We start from the raw sequence: 17,493 nt of genomic DNA, 5'->3' as shown, positions 1-17,493 counted from the left end.
GGAATGTATTTAAAAATAAAAAAGATATAACCATTATCAAAAATGCTATAAAAAACAATTTAATTATTTATTTATAGAATTCATTAGTTTTTTAGCACTATAATATTTATTGAAGTACACATTTTATTTTTTGATACTGCCCGACTTGTGAATAACCTGTCCCAAATCTAATCACATTTCATGTGACTATCACTTTTATCACTTCCAAAAAGTTCCTAAGAAACATAGACAATAAATTGATAAACAATGTGATGAATATGAAATGGATATCAAGAAAAATATTTAGTTCTATATATAATATTTATTATAAACAATATATTATATTTATTATAAACAATTTGACATTCTCAATACTAGCATTTAAGTAAATGAAATTTTATTGATTTACGGTTCAACTTTTATTCACGACCGAAAATTATTATTTTCATAAGCTCTTGACTATTGGACTGATACGACTAAAAAATGCCGATTTATGGGTTTTTAATTGAAAGCAATAAAAAAAAAAAAAAAAAACTTACAAGCAGAAAAACAATTATTGTCAGCAGATGCCATGTGGGCGTTCTGGGTGTGAACCGAGCTGTGTGTGTGTGTGTGTTTGTGTGTGCTTGGCTCGAACACAATGGAGTGTGACAAAGCCGCAAATCGAAATAATCGCAAATGTATTGATGGCAATGACATCAGTCTGTCAATCCCTCACTATTCAATTGAACTCAAATCAACTTCAATTATTTGTATGCAAAAATGAAAACAATAATTTGTGCTTACTGATTTATGTATCAATTGAACATGAAATTGTATCGATGTTTTTATTCAACAATGCAGAGACAACAAGCAGAGGGAATACGTAAACTAAATATTTGGTTACTTTTTCTTAGGCAGTGTTCAACTCATGAGAATATTGCGAAATATATACATATGTGTGATAACTGTAATACAACTATTGCAAAAAGAATTTCGGGCAGTAAAGACTTCAATTCAATGCTTTTAAAATTACAAAAAAAAAAAAAAAAAATACATATATTCATACTATTGTTCATACCTAATCTAACAACATTTTTGTACACATGAAGAATACTTCTGTGATATATACATATATATATTCTTGTTCTTATTCTTGCAACTAAAGGTTACTATCGGACTATTTACTATCATATAAATTGCCAGTCATTCCTATGGAGAGTCTTTTCATACAGTTTTTATCAGCATTTTCATTGCATTTCTTTTTTTTTTTTTTTTTTTTTGAAATATTTGCCTGTAAAAGAAAATGCACCTGCAATTTCCATAGGAAATATATCAAGAGCTTCAAAATATGACTTGCTTTAACATATTCTGTTTCAATAAGAAAGAGAACTCTCACCATACCATGCTCCATGTTCAGTATAAATCTTAGTCAAAATAAATATAACAAGTAAGAAGGCTCCAGTCGAGACTGCTCGACTAGGAGATACCCTGAACCCTCCAAGCTGATATTCTAATCATTCTGCACTTCTTTTATGCACACATACATACACATGCTTCCACACGCACGCATAAGCCTGCGCTCTGCTAACTGCGCAGTAAGCAGCGACTGCGCTTGGGCTGCGCTGCAGTTTGGGCAATATTATGAGAATTTATTTGTTGAATAATTTCTTTTGTAGACACACAATCTTAATGAAACTTTTAGGGCGTAATCATATGGTGAATATGTGTGTACATTCCAAAGCCCAAGTCTCTAGTACTTGAAATGCGTCTTTTACAAATTGGGGGTGAAGGGGGCGTGGTATCCAAAATCTGTAAATTACAAAATCTTTGTACCGATTTACTTTATATACAACGCAAATTTGAAGACTCCAGGTCTAAAAATGTTCAAATTAGGCCAAAAAAACAAAATCAATTTTTCGATTATTCTCGATAAAAAAGTTATCGGACGATTTATCGAAAAAATAAAGCAAACTCGTACTGCGTATGGTACTCACGAGTATGCATGCCAAATTTCAGCTCTCTAGCTCTTGTAACTTCTGAGATCGACGCACTCATACGGACGGACGGACGGACGGACGGACGGACGGACGGACGGACGGACGGACGGACGGACGGACGGACGGACGGACGGACGGACAGACGGACAGGGCTATATCGACTCAGCTCGTCACGCTGATCAAGAATATATATACTTTGTGGGGTCTGCCACGCCTCCTTCTGCCCGTTACATACTTTTTCACAAAACCATTATACCCTGATTTCCCATTTTCAATGGGTTCAGGGTATAAAAATGTGCAAATGCTAGCTTTCTAGTTAAAAAAGCTTTAAGAGTTTAATATAAATTAGTCAGTCAGTCAGTCAGTCGTAACGAGCTTCTTTTTTTTTTTATTACACGTTTCTGTGTATTTATGAAAGTACGTAAATTTTGCATCAGCCATGTTTTCATAGCTCTTACGGCAAGGCCCCTGAACGCATCAGCGACTTTGTGCGGCATGAGTTTATAATGACAATTCCGTAAAGCCTGGCATGTTATATGGACGTGTGTGTGTGTGTGTGTGTGTGTAAGTGTTTGTGTGAATATGACCCCAGGCAGCTTCAATTTTAATTGCCTTTCGTTGCTGTATTTTACAGCCCATTTGGGGTATGCACCACCGCACCACCAATACCATCCAGCATAATCAGCATTTTCCATTTCATTCATAACGCCCACATTGTGTAAAGCGGCTTGTGATACTTACTATATATTCCCATGTATGTAGGTAAAAGTATATGCATATATTGCATGTACCGCGGTAACTGTATTTATTAACGGTTTTTACTTTTTATCAGTCTTATTGCCTGTGTAAAGTTTGATTATCGACACTTATAAGTTGCTTGGTACGTGACACTGTGTCGCATTATCGAAGTTTACAGTTGCACTTAAGCGGATATTTAAATAATATAATTAAAGTTGTGAACTTAAAAAAAATAAAATAGAATTAAATATATTATAATAATATAATATATCAAATTTCTGCCGTTATGGCCAACTCTTTCTAAGCAAACTCAACTCTTAATTAAAAGTTATTCTAGACTTTCTTTTAGCTTTGTTTCACTTACTTATACACACATACATACATACAAATTGACATTTGTATATAAGAAATTTATCATTTGCCCTAGATATATTGCTGCATACGACGCCTGTCATATTCGATATATGAAATCAATTCGACATTGAAACAATTTTTCATATAATCGCGCATACATACAATAAATATGCATATGTCTTAGTGTATTTTCTCTCTGCTGTGCAGCATTTGCATATATATTTGGTTATGTTGTTTGTATGTATATAAAGTTTGATGCTAACAATTGTTTTTTATTTATTTTCATACTCTTTTTTGTTGCTTCTCAATAAAAAACATCGCAAAATACGATTGAAGGAGATGGCAAAAAACACACACACACACATCCATGTTTTATTCAATTGGAGCAGTGTGAGGGCCCTAACGTTGTGAATTCAAATAAGAACTGTTTGTGTGTAATGCATTTGTATATAAACAGGCAGACATACGTAAGTATTTCCCATGTGGGTCAGTTAAAAAATGGAACTAAAGCGTAAAGCCCAAGTGTTTATTAGTTTTGCGTGCTTCGAGCATAGCAGGTAGCATATCAAGTCCCAGTGTAGCAGTTGGACTTTTGTTTTTATGTAGTTCCTTAATTAAATTTGATACAATGCAACCTTGAACAATATTGGTAAATAGTTTTTGACTTATCAAAGCGTGGCATATATGAAAATGATAAAAGGAGTACAGAGCAGTAGCATTTCATTTGAAATACTTCTAAGTGTATATAAAATATTATTGTAAATAGCTGTTGCATGTCAAAGTTGAAAGAAACCCAGAATATATTTCCAAGCAAATTATGCACCTGATTGAAAATTCCTCTGTACTTCTAACTGGCGCCCCATCGAACTGCGTGTATTGCCTGTTAATGGCCCAAGATAGCTCAGGTTCCCATATTAAGCAACACATTTTTGTTTTTTTTTTATGTCGTCTGTGAACAAGCTACAACAAATTAAATGCATCATTCAAACAAACATTTGGGGCCACTCTGGCCCGCATAAATTAGTATACGAACTGCATTTCAATGTGTGCCACAACAGCCGAAAAATGTCAGAAGATCATGGGAAAACCAGTTGGGCCGGCAACCAGCATGTCCAACACTACGAGAGTGTTTCTTGAATGTCTGCCACAAGGCTTATCAACGTGGGGGACAGCAAGACCCAAGTCATGTTTATGTCTATAGCGAAACAGCCAGCCAGCCAGCCAGCCAGCCAGCCAGCCAGCCAGCCCAACGAGTCAGCCACAAAAAGTCAAAGCCCCCACAATTGGCCACCTCCGCTGCTGCGCCGCCCTCAATTGGCTTTTGGCCGCCTTCTCCGACGCGTTGGCTGCATTGGTCTAGTGCCGTTTGGCCGGGCTCAGTTCAGCGTGTGCCAGCGGAAGTTTTAATTCATTTTTGTTGCTTTACAAATATGTTTTTTTTTGTTTTTTTTTTTTTTTTTTTTTTTTTTTTTGAAAAGCCGCCGCTCCACTCAGCTTGGTCAACACTTTGGGCAGCGCTTCCGATAGTCGAGGCTGGCAAATTTGCATATTTTACCGGATGGGAAGCACTTGAAATTAGCATGCACCGTTACTTGGCAGGGTGTGACATTATTGTTATTATTAAGTTTGTACTGCATAACGGTTACGATAATAATAGCAACAATTGCAGTGAGTACCTAAAGATTTCTCAGAATTTTTATTAGTTATAGATTCGCTTACAATTAAATTTAAAAAGAGAAACAACAATAAATTGATATAAACTAAAATCAGCTTTTGAAAATATTATTTCAAATCTTGAGGCCATTTTATAGTGAATATTTGATACACTAATATAACATAATATTAATATTTAAAATAATAGCAATCCATTTTAAGACAAGCTTTTAAGCTGTGCTTAAGATTTTATTTAGATTTTATTAATTATAGCTTAAATAACTTTTATTAATTTTTTTAGTTTGATTAATAATTTTGAATGGTTTGATTTTTATTTTTTAATTAGTTTCCTTAACTACTATTGTAATTATTATTATTATTATTATTTTTTATTTTTTTTTTTTTTTTGGTTTTTGTTTTGTTTTTTTATAACCTTAAATTAGCTTTAAGTGTACTTCTATTTAATTTAAACATATAAATTAATATTAATTTGCTGTCGAAAAGGATCAAGCAATTATAATAGAATGTGAAGCAAATGAATTGTTGAATATTTAATTTTAATTCACTATTATGTATTAACAAATCTTTTGTATTAATTATAATATATTAATAACTATTCTTTTACATTCATTGTATCTAATATGTTTTAAGTTGCATTACTACAATAAAATTCTTTTCAGTTTTATGAATAATTTCTAATTTAATCAATTCGTCATATCCAACTGTATTTATAGTCGATGTAGACTACCAAACTACTACAGGTAAATATTCCCCTGCAAGTAAGCCAGTACTGACTGCTTTAATCTGCCTCCAGTAGCATTAATTTCAAATGCATTTAGATTGGGCAATATTATCCGCAGCATTATAAACAGTTTTGCAAAGCACTTTACGCTTGACACTTTGCAATTAGATAATTCGTGACGATGGCATTGCATGAAAACTGTGCTGGGCCTAGCCTAGACGCTGGCCCACTCGGAATACTTAACGCCTTATTAAGTTTCGCCGCGGTTGGGTTGATTGTGGTCTGTGACTGCGTGGTCTGGCTTTCTTAAGAAATTTCATTACGAATTCACTTAGGCGACAGGTTTTTTGTGTTGAACTGACAAAACGCCGCGATTGCTGCTTAAATTTTACGCATTCATTAATGTTGCGGATAATTGAATTTACTTATCGTGAAATACATTCATTCATACATTAAACACGACTCTGCGGCTCTGCTGACAGTCGCAATGTTGTCGCCAACAACAGCAGCAACAACAACAACAACTACTGGTAACATTGACTAATGCAAACAACGATAATGATGGCCCGACTCCAGAGACAGTACACACTCAAGAGAAAGAAGAAGACTTAACGATTCGGCACTTGAGCACAAACAGGTTCTCTCGCCCGACCGCAGCACTTATGTATAGCCAGCCACATACTCTCGGCCAAAAGTTGCGGGACTTAAATGCGAATAGCCTGTTCCTCCTAAATACAGACGCATGGAAATGCTCGCATTGGCCAGGAGATTGTCGGCATTGTCGGCTGCCCCCAGGAAGTATTCAATGACGCTTCAGTAATTTTAGTATTTACAACAATTGCCAGCTGAATCATTTGAAAGAGAGTTGAGCTACATTTTAGAATTTAGCTAATGGAAAAGCTGCTAGAGAAGTAGGTATTCAAATGCCAAGCTAGGTATTTCACTTTAAAAAACTAAACGAAATTAACATAACTAAATTTTTTTTTTTTTTTAATTAAATTCTTGATTACGTGGTAAAAAGACATGAATCAATAGGAATTTATTTTTATAAATATTTATGTAATATGTTAAAGCTTATTTAATTTACATACACTTCGATATATATATATATATATTTTTTTTTATTTATTTATTTATTTTTTATTTTTTTAATTAGATATTTTCTGTGTGCAGCCGAAGATTTAAGTTAGCAGAATTTTTATTGAAATTGAGTCTCATATATATCATAGAAAGATAACAGTTTTATGTAATATATTGTACACAAATTTTGTCTACAGCCATTTAACAGCTATGTTAAACAGCAGATATTAGCACCTCTTTAAGGCCAACGATTAGCTTCAGAATTTCTTTCGAGCTCTTGTTTTCACAGTTCGTAATATTGGACATTCACTTGGCAATGCATCGATTCTCTGTGGGCTTTTTAAAGTCCACTTAAGTCAATTGATTGTTAAGTGCCACCAAGTCCATGTCTGACTAGTCAAGTGAGCAATTTACGAAGAAATACACACAGATAGATATTTATAAATGTATATAGATCCCTATATACATATATTATATATGTTATGATATTTTAAAAAATTTTCATGTCATTTTTTTTTTTTTTTTTTTTTTTTTTTTTTTTTAGTATTCCCATTGTCGCAATTTAATTGATAGGACTTTTAAAGCGGGCATAGCCGTAACATTTCCTACTGAAGCGTGAGAATGATTTCCAGTGTTATTAATTTATGCGCTGATGGCGAGTTGTTGGACAAATTAATTGAAGTTTTACGAACATTTATATGAATTTAAGATAAATGATATTATATAGATGATGCTCGCTCAATCGCTTTCTCTGTCTCATAAAATTATAGGCAATTAAATGATTGCAATTGGAAATTTTAAGAGAAGAGCTGCTTCATAATGTGAATTGCATGTGAATGGAATTAAGAATATTATTAAAATTTATTAAGTTTTATGTTTTATGCAAAGCCTTGCCAAAACAAACGATCTATGATCTATGTCAGTCGCTAAGTTTAAACAATTACGGAATTATGAAAATTCATAACAACTTCACTAATTAATGCTACTTTAATAATGAATAATATATTAGTATAATAGTTTCGTTAAATAGTTTACAATTGAGTTAGGCTTTATATATTTGAGCACATCAAAATATTTTATTTTGAACTATGCGAAAAATAAAAACAAAAACACTTCTAAGAACTGAAAAATATAGTGGTCATGGTATCTAGTTTTTATAGCATATATAGTTATATAAAGAATATGGTAAGAAAAAGAAAATAGTGAATTTTGTGAATTCATTGAATAGGAATTACCCTATAATTTGTCAAATTTAACATAATATTTTACATATAGCTAAATCAATATTTTTATTTTTATTAATATTTTGCATATAGCTATAATTAAAAAGCCAAAAAATAAATGAAAATGAATGAATGTTTGCAATTAAAATGAATACAAATTATTGTTGGCAATTTAGTCAAGGTCGTCATTAACTCAAATATTTGTATATAAAAGCTGATAGACCCCAATAAAATGAACTGCAAAATGGTTTGCTCTCTTATAAATTAAAACAGATAACCATATACTATATTTGTAATGTTGTTGTGAAAATAGAAGACAGGTGACATAATATGCGAACGTTAGCGTCAGGTGAAAGATGATCTCAATAAAATCTACGGCGATCAGCTTTGACTCAATAGACTTTTGCACTTATATATGGTAAATTGAATGAATTGAGCAAATACCTAAAAAGCCGCAAACTCGACTAGTAATTGATCTATCAATTTATCTATTATCAACTTCAAAGCGAATGCGATCTTCGGGTTTCACATGCGCAGCCCCAGCCCAGCGCAGCGTAGCGCAGCTGTAGATCGCCATCTCAGGCCCAATCATTCTCTCAATGTGTAGCCAATCAATTTGTATGGGCAGCAAGTTGCGTTGTGGCACTACCCTCAATATTAATTCAATTCATAACTCAAACCGTCTTATCAGTCACATTGATTGATGTTGCGTGCATCGAGGCAAATGCAATGAAGTAAATATATATACATATATATATATATGGGATCGTAAAAGAGAAAGGGAACTTTAAACTGTGATCTTTTCTTTTGTTGCACATACATATACATATATATATGTATATACGTATAAAGCGATACGATCCGAGCGCCATGATTTGTGACGCTTCAATGCGGTTTCTCGTGCCTCTCTTGGCGTTAAAAGGCAAAACTGCGAGTCCAAGTCAATGGATCCTAACTTTTATGGTCAAGTGAGTATTGCAAACATTTCACTCACTTTGAGATGTGAGCAGAGCTTTTGCTTTTACCTTGATATCTTGGCCACTCCATATGGCCAATCAATTTGCCTTATTGGCCAGTCAAACTTTCTAATTAGACATGGCTCGTCTCCCGCCTCGCTGGGCGAGAGAACATTCGCCTGTAGCTAACATTAACTATTATTAACTATTATCATTACTAATGCCTGTTGACAGCCGGTGCAATGTTTACTTTCAGCTACGAGCAGCGCTCGTACAACAAACTTACAAGTGCTTATACAATACACACAGCTGTGTATTTGTTTATATACGCGTACACATACACGCACATATACACCTATACAAACATACATATGTAGTTTCGCAGGGCAATAAGTAGTCACGTTCGAACACAATTAGTAAAACAAGTTGGTTAACGATAAGAGCGCACTTTAGACTGAGCCAAATGAATATTAAAATATTGGCTTTCACGAGAGCGGTAGGGATACGTGCGCTTATCCCAGAAAAGCCTCTACTTATTGCTTTTCCCATATGGAATACAAATTAAATCTGATACATTTTCAGACAAAAATTAATAAAGCACCTCTTCAATATTCACTTTGAGTTTATATTTCCTTCAATTGAATGCAATTTTACAATTTTGCAATTTACGAAATGTCATTAAAGAAATTGCTCTTTTTTGTATTCATTTGAAAATTGATATTAAAATTCTGTTCTTGAAGTGTATACACGTTTATGAAATGAAAAAGAGTGTATTGACCAAAGCAGTATGAAGGCATAGCAAATCAGGAGTTACCCTACAATCTATATAATCCATATACAACTTGAGAGTAATAATATTAAATTGCTCTAAGGCTAAGTCTATAATCGTAATATGGTACGCCAAATGGGGCTTGATAAAAATAGCAACTTTTCTAAATCCTGAACGAGTATTCTGCAGCCGCATAAACTCGACTGCAATGTTGAAGTATATATATATATATCAATAGTAATCAAATATTTACGTTCAGCGCTTCAAAAATATTTGACTATACAAATTAAAGAGAAAGAGGGAGAGTCAAAAGGAAGCAACTCTATAAATATATATGTATATGCATATATAAAACATATATGTATATATGTACATAACATACACACACACACACATGTACACATATGCATGTTTGTAGTAAATACAAGTTAATTTGAATCATCAGTTTGGCGCCAATTGCGTGACCGCAGTTTAAGCATCATTTAGTTTATCTCTGGGACTGGGCCTAACAAGCACTCAGACCCCGATTAAATTAACCCCATTGACAAGGAACATGATGAAGAAGTAGAAGAAGAAGAAGCAGCAGACTACGCAAAAAGCTCAAAGCTCGTGCCCCCATTTGAGTTTAATTTCTTCAGAAATGAAACAATTTCTTTGCACCAGCCCTGACAATTGTCAGCTCACATCGAACTGGCAATTGCGACCACATGTTGCACACGCCCGCCACGGGCACACACCCCATTCACAAGCACAAGCACACACACACACACGCACACATACACGAGCAGAGAGTGGGCATCTGCATTTCTCGCATAGCTCGTTTCACTGAGCATTTAATGATCAGACAACTAGAGGGCGTGGTCCAATTGCCGGCGCTGGCGGTTTCGCTCTATAAGCACGACGACAACAATAATATTCAAATATATATACATGTACATATGTGTGCATGTGTGTTCGTGTGCGTCCCTCTGCCCGTTGCGTAACCCGCGCACTAATGAGCTCCAACCGCTGTGAGGCTTGTGGGCAGAGTGTTTGGGTCTATCGGTAATTGAGACTCGATTTGGTATCGAGCCGCAGCAATTTGTATTTGCCATTTGCCACAATTTATGTGTATGTGTATGTGTATGTGTGTGTGTGGGCTTAACTTTGGGCCTTCTGTCTCCGTGTCCCTGTCCATGTCTGTCTCTGGTTTGTCTGCCACAACCAGCTGCTGCTGCTGCTGCTGCTGCTGGCTTTGACTGCTGCGGAATGCGAATGCGCATTTGCATTTGGCCACATGTGTCTATGACTGACTGTCCGTCTCTCAGTCTCTCCGTCCGTACGTCTGTCTTCAATTGAATGTGGAGCACATGTGAGTGAAAAACGCTTGCGCCCCATAAAATATATGGATATACACATATACATATACACACATATGCAGCTGTCTGTATAACTCAAGATTACAACTTTGCAATTTGTTAGTTCAAGTTTTTTATTTTTTTTAATGGTTTTCCATTTGCAGTGGAACTTCCTAAGTGCAGGCCGTAATTTGCTAACCATTATGATTTCAGCTTCTGTATCATTAATTCAAATTCTCTGGCAATGCGATCATCAATATTGATTATATCGACACCATAAACTCTGCAGCTCATCAATAATGAACGGGCTTTAGTGATATTAATGCATAAAGAAAACTTTTTGTGCGGTCCATGATATACATTCTGTGATCTAACGTAGCCGATCTCAACTCGAACATGATCTTAGAAAGAGCTAAATTTATTGCTTTTCAATATTTTTAAAGATAATATATATTATATTTTATTATATAATAATAAATATTTCTATTTTAATTTGTTTCCTATGATATAGTGAAATATAGCCCCGTGTATTTTTTAGTTGACTATTACATATTTCATATAAAAATATATCTTTTCAACTTTTACATCCAATTATTTGTTTATTTCTAAATTTTGTATTTTTCTTTATTTAAAAATATCAAGAGATTGATAAATAAAATTCTAAGGATTTAATATTTAATTTATAATATTATTAAAAATATTCTATGTTCGCTTTCATAATAATATGAAGTGATATATTCGCCTTTTTAAAGTGAATGGCAATACCATTGCTTACCAATTAAAATTGCTGGTTCCATTTTCGTAAGTCGCTCTTAATAAAAATTGGGTTAGATCCCGAGTTTCGTTGGGTTGAAAACACGTAATTCGATTATTTCCAAATATTTGATTGTATTAAATTGCTGAATCACATAGCCTTTATTCCACTTCTCTTTGTCGTAAGACTCTATTTATGATTATTTCAATGACATTATTTTCACTTTCTCACTTGTTTTTTGCTTCTCTCTTTATTCTAGTATTTCGTAATATTTCGCGGAAATTATTGAAAATAAAGGCGCGCTCGTGGGTTTCTGGATAAATAACATTTTATACAAATATGAGGTGCAAAATTTGGTGGGAAACAAAATATAAGAACTGACACCTGCAGCGTACCTGCCTTGAAATTGATGTTTGCGAAAGCAAAATAAACACAGAGAGTAGTAAAAAATAAAAAATGACAAAAAAGTCAAGCACAGCATAAAAACACAAACACTTAAACAAATACAAATGCGAAGCGAGGGGGCGACCGAGCGAGTGGGAGAGAAGAAGAAACTACCGTTAAACAGCAGAGAGCTATTGCCTTAATGAGTTTCTTGTTTGTTTGCATGCCATTTGTTGTGGCTTGGTTAATTTAACACGCCTTTTAGTTTGTTGTTTACTTATTTTGATAGTGCAGCCCGTTTTTTTCTCATTTTATCAATGTGTGTATTCCTTATCGCAGCACATGAGAGAGAGAGAGAGAGAGAGAGAGCGAGAAGCAGCACAGGTGGTTGTTTCTCTTGCGCTCTTCCGTTCTGCTGCTTGATCAGAAAACAAACACCGGGTTGACGCTGAGTTGGAACGGCTGGCAAAATGGAACACGTTGTGAGCACATTTCAATACTCAAGCACGCGCATGGAAAGCGAAATCCAGATATGAAACAATGGCATGGTGGAACAGACAACAATTTCGCTGCCGCTAACTCTGCTGACGTCGCTGTTGCCGTCTCGGGTAATTTGTGAGTCAAAGAATCAGGCAGTGAAACAACTACAATTTGTGCGCCTGTGTGCGGCAGCGTGATGTTATATGTATATGAATGCGTGCGTGTAAGTATTTGTGTTTAAGTGTGTATGTATGTGTGGGAACAAGAAAAAGAGTTAAAGGCAGAAAATGCCACAGACAATTTTGTTTTTTCGCTAGAAATAAACACACAAACGGTCAAGCAGGTACGACAAATATTTATATTTTATGTATATTTCACTTTAATTAAACAATAGGATTATGATTATTATGTTATTTCTATAAGCAACTTGTTGCTTGGCACCGACAACACAATCACTCTGCACTTGAACTTGCTGCGCCGTTGACGCCATCATCGGAGTCCGCGTTTAATTGAATTTTCGCACAGCCTTTGAGCCAACGAAACGAGCGAATTCTCATTGTGCTTAGCGCACATTTGGATTACACACTTTTAATTAAACATTTAAAGCCACTTTAATGGCAAATATTACAGTGTGAGGCGGTGCTTTGTACGACGCGTTTTTATGGCTACCATTTTTTTGCTTTTTTTTTTGCTTTTTACTTTGCCTCTTGGTTGTTTCTGTTTCTGTTTCGTTTTACCTCTACCATAAAAAACCTTCCGCGCACTTAAAGCGAAGTTTCTCGCGCGACTGCGCTGTCGTGACTGTCTGATTGGAGCAAACCGATCTTTAGAGCAAGCGGCAGTGCCGTCTATTTTCGAGAGGCAACGAAACGCCAGCTAAAAACTTCGGCTAAATTTGTGAGCAACGACATTTCAGCTACTATGTCACAAAATGAGCAACGTTTATTGTTGTTGATAATTCTCTTGTAATGTAACAGCATTTCGTTTTTCATTTCATACTTGTTTAACTATATAAAATGTTTATTATATATCGAAGTATACACCACTAGCGGGATGGATAAAAATAGCTAAGTTAACTGCCAGCACTGTTAAGCGACGAAAGAGCGGGCAAGTTACAGAAGAAGGTACTGTTAACGGTGGTGCTTCCATTTATTCACTACCATTACTCACGGCTATTATTTGACCTACCAACACAATGTGTTTATTTATGTTCTGCGTATTGAATAAGTAAACAAATATGGTTATATGGAGTAAATGTAATATAAGCCTGCAATTTAAGTAATATATTTCCATAATATGATATAATTGACGTTAAAATGAAACCTAAGAGCATATTGGCTTTGGCATTGAAGCTGCTGGCCCAGCTGTTAACTAACAGCATGCGCTCTGAGAGCAGATTGCATTGGGAGGCGCGCTGAGAGCACAGCAGCTCAAAAGTTCCAATTTCATTTTGGTGCATTGAAATGGAAATGGATCTGGCTCTCGCAGAGAAGGCAATCAATTTAAATCGAATTGGAATTAATTGATAGGCATCGGAGACTGAAATTGAAAAATAGCTTGTATCTCAGTAAATATTTACAATTTGTACTTTTCACTTGTGTTTGTATAAGAGATATAATAAAAAGCCTACATATAATATGTGAGCTAATTTATCGATTCTAATTGTCTTCAGTTAAGTATTACATATAAAGTTCTAACATTATCTGGTAGTTTGAGTAGAATTTATCTAGCCTTTTATTATGGGCAGACTTTTCACATCATCATATGCAAAAGTTTGTACACGACGGTATTTTATCAAAATTTAAAGCCATGACAAACAGACAGATAAGAGAGAGCTACAGCTGTTGACAGTTCTAATGTGGACTGACGTATACCTGCATATATATATATATATATATATATATATATATATATATATATATATATATATATATATATATATATATATATATATATATATATATATATATATATATATATATATATATATATACATATATATCTATCTACCCATATATGTTATACGTTAGTATAAACTGATTGTGCACTTAAAGTTAAAATACATACCCATGGTTTTTACCATAAATTCATCATAGTTCATTAATGGGGGCGTTTCAGCGCCCTGTATAACATTCATGAAATCCTCGTCACTACAGACTGAATCATAATCGCTGGGATCGTGCATTTTGTATTATTACTTTTCAGAATTTAATTTATAGAACAGTTCATAATACTCGATATACTTTTTATTTGCTCTTCTGGCGTTACTCAACACTGTCACATACTTTTAGGCAGCCAAATTAATTGAATCTGCAGCACTTACAATATATATAAGACGTCTTGCTTTCTCACTCCACTATAGCTATAATCCGATATTCCTTATAGAGTCATTGGCCTTCCAATCAATCATTAAGATGATAGATTACCGTCTACGCGAGCTGCATGATCGTAGCAGACACCAGAACACCTGCGATAGACGCCGCTTAATCGCTGACCGAGTGCGTTAGAATGTGAAATACGACTAAGGCAGAAACATTTGAGAGCCTCTAATCAGCAGCGAGCAAATACAAAAACTACCAAGGCTATCAAAAGCACAAATGAGAAATGAGACACCCAATGCAAACGTCTCCCAACTGATTAGAATACTTATAAAACGAAAAGTAACAGAGATACGAAATGCTCTATTTGCGAAGAGATCGCTCGACTCGACTCGACTAGCTCTCAGCTGTTCTATTAACTGAGATGCTATCAAAATGTGTGTTTCAACAACTCTCATTCTCTTTCCACTTGCTTTGGGCGAAAGTAAAGGTGCAAGAGATTGTCTGAGTGTGTGTGTGTGTGTGTGTGTGTGTGTGTGTAGGAATCCAAACAAACGGAATGCTATATCTTATCGCACCTGTTGAATTCAAACTTGCTTTGCGCGCATATTGAAACAAGCAAAGCCCATAAATAGCTAACGATTTCAATTAATTAATGAAATCAGACGACAATATTATGATTACTAATTGAAATTCGGAAAAGATAAAATTCATGACAACTGGTCAATTTCATAATTTACAATCTTCATTTCGAAACATTTCTGGCTTAGTATAAAATATAAATATATATGTTATACATATGCTTTCTATTAATTTTTTTGTATACTATAATAATTTAAAAAATACTTTTAAAGAGCAGCTCTATAATATAGATGAAGTTGAACATAAATTGAAGTTTCCATACATCTATGAACATGTATCTTACAAGAAAAACTCTCCAGAGTATTTTTTCAGAGTAGTTAGATTTGACAGCTTCAGAGATATTGATGTCATCTATCATGTCAAAGTTTTTCTCTTTACCATAAACGAAGATTATGAAATTTAAGATGACTTCGTTTCCTGTAAGCAGTTCCATAGTTACCCAAAATAAAACACATTTGGATTGTTTTTAAAACGGCACACCAAGGAAATAGCTTCATTGGAATGCTTAAAATTGTATTTAGTTTTCTGCATTTCAATCTATATTCATATACACTTAGAATTTTTAATAATCTTAGTTTTCATTGTTTTCAAAATACGTTTAAAGTTTTTGTTCTTTTGCAATTGAATTCAAGTTTGGTTTTCTTTTGATTTGATTTTTTTTCTTGTCATTTTTTTAAATATATATTTTTTTAAATGATTTTTGAAGAGTATTTTAACTCTTGTTTGCTGCAATACTTATTTGTTTTTTTATAACATTTTCAGATATGTCTATTGATATTTGAATATAGAAATACTGACACATACAGTTACGTAACGTACGCATGGCTGCAACTATTTTATTGAAAAAAGTGAAAACGAATATGAAATAAATTGAAATTGAAATTAATTTTATATACTTTTTCCTATAAAATACTTGTTGTGAAAAGTTTTGCAGAATTGTTTCAGCATTTTAATAAATATTGGGTCAGTTTTGGGCTTAAAATGCTGAAACAAGTTGCAGAGCTTCAAAGTTTCAAATAAAATAAATTATTTATAAAAAAAAAATGTATTTGAAAAACTTGTTAGTTTCTAAATCTCTTTAACAATTAGCTATTTGTGAATTTTTACTATTTTCCGTTTGTTTGCATATTTGATATGTTTTCATTTGTTTCTGTTTATTATTTTATAATTGATATGTTGCATATTTGCCTACAGATATAGGTTATATATAGATTAATCTGATCTCTATTTGCAGTTAGTTTGAATTTGCGTTTTATAACATTTATAGTTTCTATACGCTGATATGTTTGTGATATAGTTTTGTGGCTTACGTATAATATCGTATAGATGTATATAGTATACGATATATATATATATATTTATTTAGTACTAAATTTTGTATATTCAAATTTAAAACTTTCAAAAATATGCTCAGAGAAACGCATAATTGTTGCAAAATTGCAAAGATATGTTTAGGTATGTTAAGAATTTAGTTAGTTAATTTCGAGTAAACGATATAAAAGATTAAAAGGTTATATGAAAAATTGTTTGCAAATTGTTGTACATTGGAAAAATATAAACAAATTATCACTTGTTAGTTTTTTGTTTTTGGTTTTTTTTTTTTTTTTTTTTTTTTTTTTTTTTTTTTTGGTTGGTTTATAATAATTATTAAATTTATTTCTTGTTCGCGTTCAACGTTCATTTGCATCCATATGAAATATGTAGCTTGTCTCCTTATTTACACGGGGCATATACACATGTATACATGCATACATACATTGTTAGTTTTCATAATTGTATATATGTATATATATTTACTTAGACATTCATATATGTAATTATTTATATATATATTTGTATATTTATATATATAGTTCAATGGATCTCTTTGTTTATTATTTTTATTCAATACCACTCTTAATTTGTTATGTTGTTCAAACAAATTTTTATATTTTGTTTACACTTAAGTATTTTATTTTTAACATTTAAATAGACAGTTAGTATTTAAAATAAAGTTGCAAATTAAAAGTTGGTTTCTTTTCCTTTTTCATTTTTTATTTTTCTTTTTCTAGCAACAATACTTTGTTTTGGTTAAGTTTCTACCAGCTAATTCAAGGTACTTATAA

The 17,493-nt window shown here is 33.3% G+C and overlaps 1 protein-coding gene across 18 annotated transcripts in view; it reads right to left on the bottom strand.

Annotated features, from left to right (window-relative positions):
* The window catches only part of LOC108620745 (dystrophin), a 165,597-nt gene extending 150,640 nt beyond the window's left edge, over positions 1 to 14,957 (bottom strand). For 5 of the 18 annotated variants that reach the window (XM_089472647.1, XM_089472657.1, XM_089472547.1 and 2 more), the window contains exon 1: positions 14,496 to 14,955. In XM_089472647.1, coding sequence (XP_089328773.1) covers positions 14,496 to 14,613 — 118 coding nt within the window. In that variant the 5' untranslated portion in view covers positions 14,614 to 14,955. Of the gene's footprint in view, positions 1 to 11,585; positions 11,878 to 12,873; positions 13,036 to 13,056; positions 13,302 to 14,495 lie in introns of those variants that run through there. The other 13 variants (XM_089472689.1, XM_089472542.1, XM_089472552.1 and 10 more) reach the window with 10 other exon arrangements.
* Between the last annotated feature and the right edge of the window lie 2,536 nt (positions 14,958 to 17,493).

This window comes from Drosophila arizonae, chromosome 2, assembly GCF_054131065.1.
Source record: "Drosophila arizonae isolate 15081-1271.41 chromosome 2, UAZ_ARI_1.0, whole genome shotgun sequence".
NCBI classification, from domain to species: Eukaryota; Metazoa; Arthropoda; class Insecta; order Diptera; family Drosophilidae; genus Drosophila; species Drosophila arizonae.
This window is presented reverse-complemented; position numbering and strand designations above follow the sequence as displayed.